This window comes from Furipterus horrens, unplaced genomic scaffold, assembly GCF_987537825.1.
Source record: "Furipterus horrens unplaced genomic scaffold, mFurHor1.1.pri manual_scaffold_6, whole genome shotgun sequence".
NCBI classification, from domain to species: Eukaryota; Metazoa; Chordata; class Mammalia; order Chiroptera; family Furipteridae; genus Furipterus; species Furipterus horrens.
Genome location: NW_028327176.1, coordinates 13,415,710 through 13,432,628, shown reverse-complemented (window position 1 = coordinate 13,432,628; position 16,919 = coordinate 13,415,710). Strand labels below are relative to the sequence as shown.

Below are 16,919 nucleotides of genomic sequence, written 5' to 3'. Positions count from 1 at the left end.
GTGAACATGGCTCCTCATGGCTTCCTTTTTCTCTTCTAAGTAATATTTATTTTTAAATCATTTTGTACTGTCACTCTCTTACAGTTGTCCCCGTTTTTCCCCTTTGCCCTCCTTCACCCATCTCCCACAGTCAGTTAGTTCCCACCCTGGTTTTCCTGTCTGTGGGTCATTCATACATCTTCTTTCTCTGGTCTCTTCCCCTTCTTTCCACCCTTATCCCCCTCCTCGCTCCCCTTTTGGAAGCGTGTCCCAGGTATGGAGGTCTTGGTAGCCCAACAGTGAAATACCCATCAAGTTGGAGAAATACAGGATTTGGGGGGACACACTGTGTTTTAAGCCCTGAGATACGTCCGCACATGAAAACAACTTACACTGCCATGTGAGGCAATAACTCTGCTACCCAATGAGCCACATTATCCAGATCTGTTCTTTGGGTTCAGGACCATCAGGTCTTCTGTTCAGCAGCGGGGCATTCAGTTCATAGTGGCTCTTGTACTGCAGAGCCTACCATGTGTGGCGGAAGGCTGGCCAAGGCTAATCTCACTGTCTCAGTTAAGATGCCTTCAGCAATAGGGAAAAAGAAAGATCAACTCAAAGTAGTAAAACAAAATAAAAAATTCTTTGACTCAAATATTGATATGATGCAAAATAGAAACATGTACAGGTGTGGTTACTTCAGAGACCAGGGATATTATCAAGGATCCAGGTTCTTTCTATCTTTTTACCCTATAATCCTTGGCAACTAGAAAAATGGCTGCCATGATTACAAATGTCGCATGCAAACAGAACTAACTGGCAGGGAAAAACAAGAGCTTTCCTATGCATCTTGTTTTAAAAGCCATGAAACTCTTTCAGAAGGCTGTTGTCTCTCCTTTGCCCCCTCCACCACCCCTCACCCCCAAAGAAAGGAAAAACAAAAAAAGACTTTACATGTCTGGCTAGCCAGAACTGAGCCACATGTACACCCTTAACCAGTGGCTGGCAAGGATTGACTTAGAGGACTCATAGACTACCCCTTGAGATGGGCGATTTGGGATAATTAGCTGAATAAAATCCTATTCTTATATCAAGGAAGAAGAGGAGGAGAGTAAATAGCTGTGTGATGCTAATAATAGTACCTGATAAAATCAAGAAATAAAGTTTAAATAAATTATTTTACAGATAAATTCAGTCAAGGTTAAATTGGTAAACTAAAGTGGAACATCTACACTTTCTTCTGCCTTAAATTTCATTAAATGGCAAGTTGTATATTTTAAGTAAGTTCATATCAGTGCAGGAAAAAAAGAATATCATCATCGTACTAAGAATTTTGAAATATAGAAGGAACATAAGAAACAAAGTTATCATAAACAGATAATATAACTGCTGTATCCAAGAAAATCCAAGGGAGTCTGGAGGGAACTTAGAACTAATAGAGAAGTTCAGCAAAGTTTCTAGATAAAAGAACAAGAAATAAAAATTAATGACAATCCTTTTTAATAGCAGCAACCAATAAGAAAATATAATTTCAAAATATATTACAAAGTGCAAAAGTAAATCAAAATTAAAAAGTCAAAAAGAATATCCAAGTAAGAGATATTTGTTAACTAAAAGGGTATTGTAAAGACAGCAGTCATTCTGAAGTTCATCTATACATTCAGTGGAATTCCAGTCAAAATTTCAACGTGAAATTTGACAAATAGATGCTAAACTTCTTTTAGCATTCTTCTTAAAGAAGAACGAAGATGAACTTTCCCTACCAGATATCAAGATTTAAAACCAAGATTTAAAAATTAAAACAATGTGGAACTGGCATAGAGATGGACAGTTCTATCAATCATAATATAATAGAGAGCCCAGAGACACACCCAGACATACATAGAAACTTAAGTGACAGGTGGCAATCAGTGAGGAAGGGAGGGCCTATGTAATAAACGCTGACACATTTGGCTGTCCATGAGGGGTGAAATTAAATTAGATCCTTATCTCATACCATATACAAAAATAAATTTTAGGTGTTTTAATGACCTAAATATGAATATGAGACCATCTTTATGCCCCCTTATAAAAAAGGACATAAAGGAGAAGGTTGATGTTTGTGTTAAAATTTAAAACTTATAAGTAAACAAACACCCTAAACAAGATTGAAAGACAAGTCACAGACTCAGGGAAGTTATTTCAGGGAGGATATTTGCAAGCCCACATAATAGACAAAGGATTAGTATCTAGAACATCAGATTTATAACTTGGTGTTTTTAATACACTTACCACACTTGATTGGTACCGTGTTTACTTGCTGGTCATATGCTTTCCTTCCTAGTGCCCTCATGCCAAACACAGAAGATTAAGCTCCTCATAGTCAGGAAGATAGCATCGTGCCTGAAGATCTGAGAAGAGAAAGGGACATGCTCAGATTTACATCATAGTTTGTTTCTTTTTAATGGATCTTAAGTTCAGTTTAAAAACATGATTTCTTGACCTTAACTATATCTCATGTACCAGAGTATAGTATACAAGGAGTAAAAAGATTTTAATATTTTAAATTTGACTATACAGTTATGAGTAATTTCCAGCTGGTGAACAGGAGGAGGAAGAGCAGAAAAACAGTATAGATGCATTTGTTGAGACTTAAATGGCAAAAATGAAAGACGGAGCTGGTGACTAAGAACAAATACAAAAAGTTAAACCCTGTAGCTGTAGTGTGTACTTCCACCCCAAATAAGCAAAGAGTCAAGAAATATATCCATAATACTTATAAGAACTTGTAAACTTCTGTTTGGGAAAAAGGACATCAACAAAAATGGGTAGATCTGCTGCTTATAGAAAATAGTATAACACTGGCTGACAAGAGATACAGTTATTCTATTCCAGTTTTTGTTTTCTTCTTCTCCAGCAAGGGACATAATAATCATACTATCAAGAAAAGAATAATATGAAGAGGGAGTAATAAGTCAAGACAGATTTAAAAAATATGACATACTTAGGCAAGTCCAGATATGTTATTTGTTAGGGTACTGAAGAAAGATATGGATCTGGTGTAAGAATAACTATAGATAATCTTTTATATATTATAGGGAATAGAAGCCACCGAAAAATAGAACTAAAGTCAAAGGGCAGAAACCACAGAAATGTCTGGCAATAAAAACTGCCTGGTAAAAGAGTAAGCTTCTTCAAACAAGTCTTTGGGGAGCATTTGAGATATTGCTCCCCAGCATACATCATCAGTTTGGCTCAAATAAACTTTTTTTTTTTTTTTTTTTAATCTTCTTTGGCTTGCAAGAATTTATGCAGCGGCTGTTATCAAGATTCTCACCCTTGGCGCTATTAATATTTTGAGGCTGGGTGATTCTTGTTAGTGGGGGTCAGGGGGCAATGAAGGATGCTCAGCAGCATCTCTGGCTTCTACCCACCAGATGCCAGTGGAAACCCCTCCCCAAGTTGTGGCAGCCAGAAATGTTTTTAGGCATTGCTGGATGTCCCTTGTGGGGCAGACTCACCCTGGTTGAGAACCAGGCCAAATAATCATCTTTTAGGTTTATTATAGAAGGACTTCTTGCTAAGACTTTGAAAAAAAAATTCAGAGAGATAAAATGAGAGCTAGCCTGAACTGTGTGTGTGTGCGCATACGTGTGAATGTCCATGTGTGTGTTTATGTGCATAAGCTGGGTTTGTATTTTTTCACTGGACACAGCCCCACATTTCCTTTTCTTTTTTTAAATCCTCACCTGAAGACATGCTTATTGATTTTAGGTAGAGGGGAAGGAAGAGGGGAAAGAAACATCAATGTGAGGGAGAAGCATAGATCAGTTGTCTCTTGTACGTGCCCCGACCAGGGACTGAACCCACAACGCAGGCAATGTGCCCTGAACAGAACCGAACCTGCCACCTTTCAGTTTACGGACAGCACTCCAACCAATTGAGCCACACTGGCCAGGGCCCCCACAGTTCCTTTTGTAATACAACAAGCCTTTTGACCTGCTTTTTACAGGCTTTTGAATGTGTGTCCCCGCTCTAAGGACTACCAGCCTCCTTCCCATGCTCCGAATCCCAGAAGTTAAAATTTCAAAGGAGGTAAAGGATATGGTGATCCTTTTGGGACAACTTCCTTGGAAGAAGTAGAACTTGATCTGCTTGCTGAAAAATGGGTAGCATTTGAGTAATCAGAGAGAAGAAGCAGGTCAAAATGAGACCATTGTACACACAGATAGTCAAGGAGAGGGAAAAGTGAACAAGAGTTACTTTATGGGCAGAAATCAATTTTTCTTTAACAGAAAGCGCTTATAGAATGCTATTTATAATAATTTCTTCTATTTCTAAAAATAGCCTATTTTCTAAGGTTTTTAAAAATTTTTTACTACTTCTCAAGCACCTTTCCTCCACCCCCACCCACTTCATTCTCGCCATATTTCACAGTTGAAAGAAGATATAAAGCAGTAAGTCTGGAGTCCCCGCTCCCGCTACCCCAGCCGTTTTACTTCTCTGCGTCACTTGCTGTTAAAGTCTTTTCACCTACCCTCATTGCCTTGTCTTCTTTCTTGTATAAACTTGCTGAAAGTTGTAATTTTAATATTGAAATTCTGTCGAACTTTCTGCATTCTCCCCACGATCAGTTTGTTTTCTGGGAGTCGTAATATGAATGAAACCACAACTAAGAATTGAGCTATTTGCCCTGATCTGTGTGGCTCAGTTGGTTGGGTGTCAGTCCGCCAGTTCAGTTCCTGGTCAGGGCACGTACCTGGGTTGCAGGGTCTGTCCTGGTCAGGTGCCTGTGAGAGGCAACTAACCGATGTTTCTCTCCCCATCTTTCTCCCTCCCTTCTCCTCTCTCTAAAAATAACTAAAATCTTTAAAAAATGATTGAGCTATTTAGAAATGAGAAATGTAATCACAGTTCATAGCTCTTTGATTATCTTATAAAACTTTGATAAGCTTTCTAATTTGCATGTAGTATATTAAAATATATAAAATTTATTAAAATATACACAATATTAAAACTATTGATATGTTAATATTTTATGTCAATATATTTTGTAAGTTATGAAGTACCATGTAAACACAAAATAGTATTGATATTATTAATATTATCTCTCTGGACAGTTTATCCGTATCAAATTATCAATCAGGAAATTCTTTAAGCTATAAATTGTTTATGGTGAGCTATAACCTCGAGGGTTGCTTGTCTTGTTACCTGATTAAGGTCAGGCGTGTCTATGACCTGGAGCCTTAAGCCTGATATAGATAGCATCTTCCAAACTAGGAGATACTGTCAGTGGCTATATGTCAGAAATAAAGGTTTGTGGTAAGTGGGTTGCATAGTAGATCCCCTTCGGAGATCCACAGTGTGCTTTGGCCAATTAAAGTCTCATAGAATTACTGCAGTAAAGAAATCTGTTTCACCTTGTGTAACCCATCAGTTCCAGTACTTAATACAGCACAGCATGCTGTTTTCCTGGCACATCTATTAATATCCTGCAGAACAATGTTCTTTTAGAATACCAATTTGGGAACTGCTAGTCTAAAGTAATTACTTCTTCCAGTTAAATAAATAGCCTATTTTCTCAGACCATTTGTTTCTTATATAATTCTCTTCAGCTAATGAAATCATGTTGGATTATCCCCAAATATGTACCCATTAGACAGGCACCCTCCAAGGGAGAAGTAACTCAACTTTTCCATTTATCTTCCAGACCTTTGTAGAATGTACCCAATTGTATACTTACTTTTTTACTAACAATGGTTTTATGTCCTAGAGCTGCTTCTTTTCTCTCCGTTATTGCCCTTATCTGAAATAACTAAGTATTAACATGTTTTTTCACAGAATGATAAATGCATTTGTGTGTGTGTGTTTTAGTGTCAGAGCATTTATGGCAGAGCATTTAAAAGTACAGTACACACACACACACCTATGTGCATAAATACATGAGCATGTGTGTGTACTGTACTTTTAAATGCTCTGCCATACTTAGTGTAGGCGGGAAATATTTGATAAACGTTAGGATCTACCAGCCTTTAGGCAAATAAACATGGGGAATAATAATCTTACTAAATGTGCAATACTGAAACTTGTTAGTAATCAACAAAATATTTGTATTACCTTTAAGGGCTGTGCTGCTTTTTTGTAGAAATAAGATCTCTCATTTTTTCCACTTTTCTCTAGTTGATACACCAAAATCGACAAGGTATCTTGAACCAATTTGCAGCAAATGCTCCTGTTGGCATCAATATGAGATCAGGCATGCAGCAGCAAATTACACCTCAGGTAACGTGAGAAAACCAGGCTTTGTTAATACTTTTCTAACCCAAGCCGTGTTTCCTAACGTGTTGACTTGAGCATCTTTGAAATGGTTGGTGAGCTGATATTTTAATGATGTTTATAATTGTAGCTCTCTCCCAGAATGAATTTATAATGAGCTCGTGATATCCCTTACTGATATTTGATCAAAAGCCGAGGGTTCTTTGTTTTGTTTTATTGTTATTGTTGTCGCTGCCATTAGATACCAGCTGACTAAGTAGAAAGCGCTCGCTGCTGTGCTGAATAGCGCTAGTAATAAGAGGTCTAAGATGTGAGACTGTGTGAATGGTACTTGAAACCTAACCGAAACCTGATCCAAACCCCATCACATTGCTGCGTTATCTTGACTATCTTGTATTCTCAGCCCAGTCTGAGCATCAACATTTTCTATTTTTTATTTATTTGAACAATCCTGTACATGGACCTCCAGCCACTGGAACGTAAAGTGAGAAAGAACTGGGTAGCCTTCTAAGTGTTATCTAGTTATCGCTCCCTGCTTAGCTTCCAGCTTCCACACAGTTTATTATTTGGCTCCGACCACTTTTTTTTATGTTGGTAGGTGAAGGGTTTTAAAAAGTATTCAAACAGAACTCTTCCTTTTTTCCATGAAATAGACCTAAGTGGATTTGAGGCAGATGCGGAAAGCCAACACTAACCAAAAGGCTAAACACTGACAGAAGCCGCTGGTAAACAGCAGGTATTGGCATCTCCGTGGATCCAGATTTGGATTTCTGTGTCTTACAGACCTCAGCGGTTAGCTCGCACCAGGGTGATTACATTATAAGGAAACAAAGGCCCTCTTTCAGAATTCACATTAAGATGATTTCTATCAGAAAGGCATATGTCACAGTTTCTTCTAGATTGGATAATATCTAGTCGGCAAGTTTAATTTTAATGGAGCCATATGCTTTAATTAGATCCTCAATCTGAATTGGTATTTTCTGAGGAAGTCTTCATTGGCATGCCATATTGCTTTACAAATTAGACCAAAAAGTGATTTCAACTTAATTTTGCCACTTCTTTCTTCATTCACAGTATCACAGCTGTTAAAACTCTTAATGTCTAGTGTAGTCTTGTACTGCAACTATGATATAAAATAGCCGGTTCCATTTACTTCCATTTGTTATTTTATTTCTAATTAATTATTTTCTTCCAAAGTCATGGTTTATTTGTCATTGGATCTTGGATTTCTGATTTTCCCTTTTTAAATGGTATTTGCAGGTTTTTCTAATTATAAAGATAATAATTTGAAAATACTGAAAAATATATAGGAAGGAAATTAAAATCACCTATAGTTACATTTTATTCATTTAAATGAAGTGGAATAAATTATTTCAGTGACAAAAGGGGGGAACTAAGTTTTCTGGAAATGGAAAAGAGAAAAGCCCCCCTAACAGCCTAATGTCAGATAAGATAAAAGTCAGCAAGTGCATTTTCTTTCTCTTCTTCATGATTTTCATGTTTCTTCTAACAATTTTTTATGACCAACCTGTATTATAATACTAGTCAATGTATATTTTCTTTGACATTTCTTAGTTCTGTGTGACTTTCTGAGAATTTGCATTTAACCCACTTTAATGGTCATAAATATTGTTTTACCATTTCTCAACTACCTTTAACCTATAAAATGTACTTAATTCATTTTCTCTCCTATGATTATTACGTAAGAGATTTTTGTTCCTTTTCAGTCTTATTTTCCTTTGTACACTGATAATTGCTACCTGTTTTGTTGCCCCAAGCTAGTAGGCTTTATCCGTAAGCTTTCCAAGATAGGTCGAAAGTATAATCATATTAATAAGTGAGGAATTTTTCATCCTCTGCAGCCACCCCTGAATGCCCAGATGTTGGCACAGCGCCAGCGGGAGTTGTACAGCCAACAACACCGGCAGAGGCAGCTAATACAGCAGCAAAGAGCCATGCTCATGAGGCAGCAAAGCTTTGGGAACAACCTCCCTCCCTCATCTGGACTGCCAGTTCAAATGGGGAACCCCCGTCTTCCTCAGGGTGCTCCGCAGCAATTCCCCTACCCGCCAAACTATGGTACAAATCCAGGAACCCCACCCGCTTCTACCAGCCCTTTTTCCCAGCTGGCAGCCAATCCTGAGGCAACCTTGGCCAACCGCAACAGCATGGTGAACAGAGGCATGGGAGGACAGTTTGGGACTGGAATCAGTCCTCAGATGCAGCAGAACGTCTTCCAGTATCCAGGATCAGGTATGAGGATCACAACGTTGTTGCTTTTATAAGTACTGCATACAGGTCTCTCTCTCTTCGTGTGTTTCCCTTCAGTGACAGGGAAGCGTGTGCTAGAGAAGAAAGGCACTGACACGGGAGTCAGGAGGACCAGGCTCCAGACGCACCTTTTACCGCTACATGCTTGAATGGTTTGAGGCTTATATCTTTCTTTGATAGCTAAGATTATTATTGGATTTTTAAAAATATTTTATTTCTTTATTTATTTTAGAGAGAGAGGAAGGGATGGAGAAAGAGAGGGAGAGAAACATCAATGTGTGGTTGCTTCTTGCACGCCCCCAGTTGGGGACCTGGCCCACAACTCAGGCACGTGCCCTGACTGGAAATTGAACTGGCGACTCTTTGGTTTACAGGCCAGTGCTCAGGCCACTGAGCCACACCAGCCAGGGCTATTATTGTTTTTAATTCTCACCTGAGGATGTGTTTATTGATTTTTATGAAGAGAGGCAGGGAGAGAAAAAGAGAGAAACATCTATGTGAGAAAGAAACATCAACCGGTTGCCTCCCATATGCACCCTGACCAGGGATCGAACTCACAACCTAGGTACAGGTATCCCCCGTGTAACACGGTATGTCTATAACATGGCTTCACTCTAACACAATATGACTGTAGAAGACATCCAGGAATTGCTGGTACAAGAAGAAACTGATGAAGCAGTTTTTGTGGAAATGACATCTGGGATGTGCCAAGATAACTTAGGGGACGGTAGCACTGATGAAAACTAAGAAGTTAAACAGTTTACTCTAAAAAGCATAAAGAAAGGCCTAGACTTAGCCAAACAACTAGAGTCATACTTCTTAAATGAAGATCTTTGCACTGAAAGTTCAAGAGAAAACATCAAAGGTACATAGCACCATATAACGAAATTTGTAAAGATCCCTCAGCTAAAAGCAAGCAATCTAAAATAACAGACTTTTTGCAAAAAGTAGAGCGTAGAAATCAAGATAATGCTGAAGAAAGTTCAGAGGATGAGGATATCTTGTCAAAAAGAAAACACAGGCAGTTAATAGAGTTTAGTAGTGATGACGAAGAAAACACTATTTAATTCATATTAATATGTAATACTTTTGATGAAAATTGTTTTAATAAAGATATTTCTCTTAATTATAAAAATGTAATAGTATTTTTTTTTTATTTTTGGAACTTAACCCCCCTTTTTGTACTAGTTCTTTGTTTCATATAACACGGATTCACATAACATGGCATTTGTTAGGAACCTAACAACCGTGTTATATGGGGGTACCTATATGTGCCCTGACTGGGTATCAAACCTGCAACCTTGAGGTGTTCAGGACAATTCTCCAACCAGCTGAGCCTCCTGGCCAGAGCCCTGGATTAGAAGATCTATAAGAACCCATCTGCAAAGCACATTCTCTTATTTTCTTTCTCTCATGGATTCCTGTAAGAATATAATGAAAGTTTACTTCAGACAGTTGGTTTAAATACATTAACTTGAAATTTGGATACAGGTTTTTTACTATTTAGGAAATTCTGATAGTTTACATAAGGATAACCAATCATCACAAAATATCTCAGACTTCTCATTAGTGTTGCCGCTCTTAGCTGCGTAGGTTGTACGGTGTTCCTGCAATATTAAGCGACTTTCTGGCTTCCAGAAGGTTTTTTCTTTTTAATCTTTTGTTTACACTGTCTGTCTTCCCTTCTCTTTGTCCTAGGTGATACCTTTTTTCTGTCACTTTTGAGGTCCTAATAGATAGTTGCAATAAAACTCATTTGATTAATCCACCATGTTTAATCAAATTTTTGTGCAAAATCAATGGCAAATTCCTGAAAAAAAATAAATTTCTTGATTTTACAAGTGAAAGAAAAAGTAAATTTTAAGACTGTTTAAATATGAATACCAATGAGAAGACTGCTATCTGACTTGAATAAAATGGTGAGGTTATACAGAGATTTTTGAGATGGTAAAATGCTTATCAACTTTGACAGCCCAATTAATTTAGACTTTTCATTCTTATAGCAACAGGTGCCAAAATCCTTTGACTATTAAATAAAGTGTCTAGTATCAGAGAACACCAGAATTCTCTTAAGACATTTTAATCAAAATTATGCCATATCAGTTCCTCTGTCCTCAAGACAATGAAGTCATCTTTGGCTGGTTTGTATCTCTGACATTATCTGTGTGAGCAACAAAAGGATTATGTATCCAGATTTTCATTATAAGATTGTCTGAACAAGAGTGGCCTTCAGAAGAGTTTTATTTCTAATGATTTCTATGTGCAAAGAATTTGACAAAGCTTTTTCACTTTATTCTAGCTTGCAGAAGTACTTCCTCCAACATAAGAAGTCTTCTATAATTATATGTATTTACCCTTTCTTCTTCTAAAATGTCAACTCAGCCAAAACGACAAATAGGTTCTTGGCCTTCATGGTATTGATTGCAGAGCCTTAAATCAAAAGATTTATGTCGTTCATGGTGGTGGTTGGGGGGCAGGGGGGGGGACTAACTACAAGTAAGCCAAACATGAATAAATTCCGCAAGGACATTTTTCTCTTATAAAAATAGTACTTCTGTCTATTTTCAGTCATGCTCTTTAACACCTCTTCTCCGGAAAGTTAAGAAAGAAAAACTTTCTATCCAGTTTTAGTTTCTTGACAAAGCCACCTGGAAAGGCAGTGCTTCAATCCCAGTTCTGACGAAGTGGACAAGACGTCTTTCAGGGTTATGGGTCTAGTCTTAGATCACTCTTTGCTGGATAGAACACAGCAATGGAGGTAATGAGTGCGCAGGCCTTCCGCCTTCACCAGGCAATGGGGCCAGATGTGTCGCGGTCCACCGCAGATTCTTCATCTGGTACCCGGACTTTTCTTCCAGGCCAGCTTTTGATTGACAAAATATACATTTTACAAAATAAGAATTTTTCTTTGATAAAGCCAGTAGTCACACTCCAAACAAAACCCAGAAGCTGGGGACAGTGGAAAGAGTAGTAGTTTCATCCAGTTGCAGACTGAAGTGAAATGGCAGGACTTTCAGTTCTTCCATAGACTGCTTTAAGAGAATAAGGGGAAGTTGTTAGGTCTTCTAGATAGTTTTAGAACACTTAAAGATGAAACGTTTATAATTTTTTCTACTGCTCTAAGTTAAAAACTTGCTCCAGTATGATCAGGAGTCTACTAGAAGGCTTCAAGACCAGACTGTGTGTTGGTAAAAATTCAAGTTCTGGAAAAGTTCCAGCCTTTTCAAAGCAAGCCTTCTCAAAAAAAGAAAAGCCACCACATGTTTTTGTAAATAAAGTTTTATCGGAGCACAGTCATGCTCATTAGTTTACATATTGTCTATGGCTGGTTTCATACAACAGAACTGAATAGTTTTTATATAAACCTTATTACCTGCAAGACCAAAAATATTTACTATCTGGCCCTTTGTAGAAAAACTTTGCCGATCCCTGTGTTAACTGATGATAATAAAACTACAAGATGAGTACATTAACTTTGCTTTAGTCTGTTCCCTTGGCATCTCGCAGCTTAATATAGGCCCAAGGTAGCTGAAAGAACATGCAGGTGACAGTGATGACAGACAGAGTATGCCATGAAGATGAGTGCACTAGAACAGAATTAGACTTAAAATTTATTTTAAACTGAGGCAATATTCTAAGTAAATATGAGGGATTATCTTTCCAAGTTTGTACCCACTTCGTAAATTCCTTGAAACCCAACCAGAGCCCCTCTTCTGTGGACCACCCAGTGAGCGTGTTACTCCACCCACTCCTCAGTGATGTCATCAGCTCCTGTGGCTTCAGTGACCTCTTCATGCTAATGACTCTGTCCTCTAGCTCTAAACCAGATCTCTAAGCTCATGTGTGCAGCTTCCTTCTGGACGCACATACTTGAATTTTCCACCAACACCCCAAATTCAACTTGTCCAAAATTAGATTCACCAACTCCACTTCCTCTTCTCTCCATACCTCTGTTCCAGCTATAACTGACTTCTCAAGTTCCAGGAAAGAACACCTACTGTGCTCCCTTTTACTTCTAGGCTTTGTGCATCTTGTACGCTCTGTCTAAAATATCCTTCTCTCACCTGCCTCATCCCTGTTCCTTTCTCCTCTCAGAAGTATCTATTCTAGGAAGTCTTCTTTGACACTCTCAGGCATAAGAACTCACCACCGTGTCTTCCAGCCACTTGTTAACCTAGCTGCCTTTCTTTTTAAACAGCAAGTTCCTTTAGTGAGCAAAGTGTGATATTTTTAAATCTCTCTTTATCAAGTGCTTAGCATAGTGGTCGGGGTTGGTGGGGGATGGGTATATGCTTAATGAGTCTTTGATGAAATAAATGAATGGAAGGATGAATATTAATTCTAGTTGCTGTTGCTAAATGGCTGTGATACTATTGATGGTCCAGCGGAAGAATTAACATAGCCTAGGCAAAGATAGAGTTATGGACTTTTAAAACTAGATTGTCTGGTTCAAGGAATCCAAGGTCCAATGTAGTGGCAGAACTGGGACTAGAATTGTAACTACCTCTCCAATTCATTATTGACAGGCTCATTCTTTCTACTAAAACTAGGTCATCTGATAAGGAAAACATGGGCAGTTAAAATGTAAGATAAGGCCAGCAAGAAATGTCAAAAAGCATGGCACTGTACTTACTTTGACCCCACAGAGTAATATCCAAAATGTGATGAGTATCTTTCCCCCCTCACCTGTATAGTTTTTCTGAAAGAAAATATTTTATCATAAATAAGGTTTAAAAGGCATTAGGAACAGACAGGTGTTGGAGTTTTGTTTTGTTTTTATCCTCACCTAAGTACATTTTTTCATTGCTTTTTTTTTTTTTTTTTTTTTTTTTGAGAAAGAGAGAGAGAGAGACATCAATTGGTTGCCTTCTTGCACATGCCCTGAGCAGAGATCAAACCTGCCACCTGGGTGTGTTCCCTGATGGGGAATCAAACCTTCGACCTTTGGTCCACGGCACAATGCTCCAACCAATTGAGTCACACTGGCCAGGGCGAGGAAGAGACAAGTGTTTTTTAAGGATCACAACCAAAATAGTTGAAATTTAAAATTAGAATTAATGCAAAAATGTATCAATATGATTAACATGATGGGGGGAAATCCCCACCCTATAGAGTCATAAGTAGAAAACATTTTTTTCTCTATTCTAAATTAAGGTTTAACTACATGTGGAGGAAGCAGCAAGGAAAAAATACCTAGCTTTATTTATATGATCTTTACCCAAAAAGGTAGTTAAACATTTAATAAAAGAAAAAAGCTTTATAAAGTCTATAGCTATCTCAGCTTTCTCAGAAAATTTTAAATTAATTCAAAATTTAAAATAGCCTATAAAAAAACAAGTGACTAAATCAACTATTATCTCTGACCAGATTAACCAAACAAAAAAACAGAAAAGTCATTGTATTAACAATGAAAGAATACAGAATATTATACAGGCATATGCAGTTATGTTTATAAAGAGACATTAAGGACACAGAAATATGCATGATATAACAATAAGGGAAAGAAGCAACAAAATTATCCAAGATTTTATGGAGGAAGATTTGAAGGAATTATACTAAATTATGTAGGTAATCAAATTATGACATTCTTTTTTCTGCCCCTGTACAACTTTCTGTGCCTTAAGTGTTTAACTCTGAAATGTATTTGTCAGGAGAAACAGAATACAAAGTGCTAATTTAACAGAAAACATAAAAATAAATCCATTTTTACATCTTAAAATTGTTATAGACTTCCACTTTTGGCCAAGCTGGAGTAACAGGGACCATATTTATTCTCCTGTCCGAAACCAACAAAATATCAAAATACTACATTAAATACAGTTCTTGAAATTGTCCAGACTGTGTGGAGGGAGGGCAAGCGACCAGGAGCAGGTGGTTTCCCTGAGCTGAGGCAGTCGAGCTGGGCACGGTACCAGAGAAGAGAGACCACACAGGGAGAGTTGTGGGTGATCTGCAGAGGATCCCTCTTAGGTCTTCAGCTGAGGATCCCTCTTAGGTCTTCAGCTGAATAGTGTGTGTGTGTGTGTGTGTGTGTATGTGTGTGCATGCAAACAAGGCCAAGGACAACCACCTGAAAAGATTAGGGGCAACAGTCTTTAAAGTTCACAGAGAGCCAATTCCTCTTTCCACCAGCCAGAATAGAAAACTCATCATTCATGGGGTGTCAAGAAGAATACTCAGAAGGCTTCTGCCTCATTAATAAACAAGACTGAACTCTGTCTGCTCTTGTCTCTTGAGGCATAAGATCCAAAAGAATTAAACTCTTTTCATGTAACCTAACCATGACCCCAACAAATGTCAAGAATATTTTAAAGGAATTTTAAAAACTAAGCACCTAACAAGGTAAAATTCACAATGTCTGGAATCATTTTTTAAATTACCAATAATGAGAAGAAAAATTGATCCATCAAAACCAACCCAGAGATTACACAGGTGATAGAATTAGTAGTCAGGGATGTTAAGACAGGTTACAAATTTTATGTGTATTCTATATGTTCAAGAAGTTAGAGGAGAGCTGAATATGTTAAGTAAAGGTATGAAAGATATTTAAAAAATCCAAAATCAACCTCTCAGTTGAAAACTACAATATACTGGATGGAATAAGAATCAGATTAGACATCACAAAAGAAAAATTAGTGAACTTGAAGATACAGCAATGGGAATTAGAAAAATAGATTGAAAAGATGGTAATTTACCCCAAATTGATCTTATAATTCAATGCAATCTCTATCAAAAAAATGACATGCTTTTCGGAGAAAATGACAAGCTTCTCCTAAAATTTATACAGAAATGCAAAGGGGGAGCAAGACAGTTTTGAAAAGGAAGAACAAAATTGGATGACTACCAGTTTTAAAAATTTCCATAAAGTTGTAGCAAGACAATGCAGTATTGGTACCAGGATAGACATGCAGATCACTGCAACAAAGTGATTGACTTTTATGGTCAGTTGATTTTCTTTTTATTTTATTTATTTTTTGATTTAAGAGAGAGAAAGGAAGGAAGAGAGGGAGACAGAGAGAAACATCAATTTGTTGTTCTGTTTATTTATGCATTCACTGGTTGCTTCTTATACGTGGCCTGACCAGAGATTGAACCCACAACCTTGGTATATCGGGATGATCCTCTAACCAGCTGCGCTACACGGCCAGGGCTGATAAATTGGCTTTCAGTAGTTTAATCAATAACTGTCCTAAATAAAAAGGAAAAAACTACTGATAACAGCTTCAGAATGGTTGAACCTCAAAAAAATGTAGTACGCTAAATGAAAGAAGCCAGACACAAAATACCTCATATGATTACATTTATATGTAATTTCCAAAAAAGAGGGAGTTTTATAGAAATGGGAAGCAGAGCAGTGGTTGCCTTAGGCTAGAGGTGGAAGCGGGAATTGAGTACAAAGAGGCACAGCAAACAGGGAGATGATGAAAATGTGTAAACTTGATTATGGTGATGGTTGTACAACTCAATAAATTTATTTAAAAACATTGAGTTGGACAGTTCAATGGGTGCATTTGATGCTATGTAGATTATATCTCAATAAAGCAAATAGAAGTGGGGGGGAGGAAGAAGAGCCCACCAAGATGACTGCGGAGAAGTGGTAAACAAAACTCTCGTTTTTCATTTCACACGTGGGTTGTTGTTATCTCTCCTTTTTCAGCTTACCTTTATTACCAAGTTATCTGTCATGTATGTTCATATATGTTTTTACACTTAAAAATGTATGCAAACAAAAAATAGAGCAGAAAAAAAAATGTAACCCTGGTATGCAAATCAACATCTTTAGAATAGAAAGCATTCTTCCAAACTTATTTTATAGATTTACCTGTCTGTTTATACTGAAATTTTCTGCCTTATTTTTAAGGGACAGAAATTTTTCCTCCACTCTGTTGATTAGAATATTTCTAAAGATCCTTGTGCCTTAATCAATTTATAGTGTATTCACATAAGTTAATTGTGTCAATTTGCAGGAATGGTTCCCCAAGGTGAGGCCAACTTTGCTCCATCTCTGAGCCCTGGGAGCTCCATGGTGCCGATGCCAATCCCTCCTCCTCAGAGCTCTCTGCTCCAGCAAGCTCCACCCGCTTCTGGGTACCAGTCACCGGACATGAAGGCCTGGCAGCAAGGAGCGATGGGAAGCAAGTAAGGCGCAGTTTTTATATCCCGATGCACTGCAGCACATAGGCACAGCCGTTTCTTCGCAACCAAAATAGAGGATTGGTAGCTGCTGCAGTCTGCAAACTCAGGGAACTGAATTTTATGTTTTCAGCAAAGAAAAAATAATGATTTTAAATCCCTTAAATGATTTTTAAGGCAAAGTTGTGTGTTTGCAGGAGAGAAAAGTGGCCTAGCGCCACCCACCTTTCCTTCCATCACCAGCACCCCTAAAGAATATGACCAGTTCTCATGAGGAATGGACC

General features: G+C 37.8%; 1 protein-coding gene across 7 annotated transcripts in view; it reads left to right on the top strand.

The window, feature by feature from the left end:
* The window catches only part of NCOA1 (nuclear receptor coactivator 1), a 196,419-nt gene that overhangs the window by 165,460 nt on the left and 14,040 nt on the right, over positions 1-16,919 (top strand). For all 7 annotated transcript variants that reach the window (XM_090280977.1, XM_090280976.1, XM_090280979.1 and 4 more), the window contains exons 17-19: positions 6,136-6,237; positions 8,094-8,484; positions 16,470-16,641. In XM_090280977.1, the coding sequence (XP_090137103.1) occupies positions 6,136-6,237; positions 8,094-8,484; positions 16,470-16,641 (665 nt within the window). The remainder of the gene's footprint in view (positions 1-6,135; positions 6,238-8,093; positions 8,485-16,469; positions 16,642-16,919) is intronic.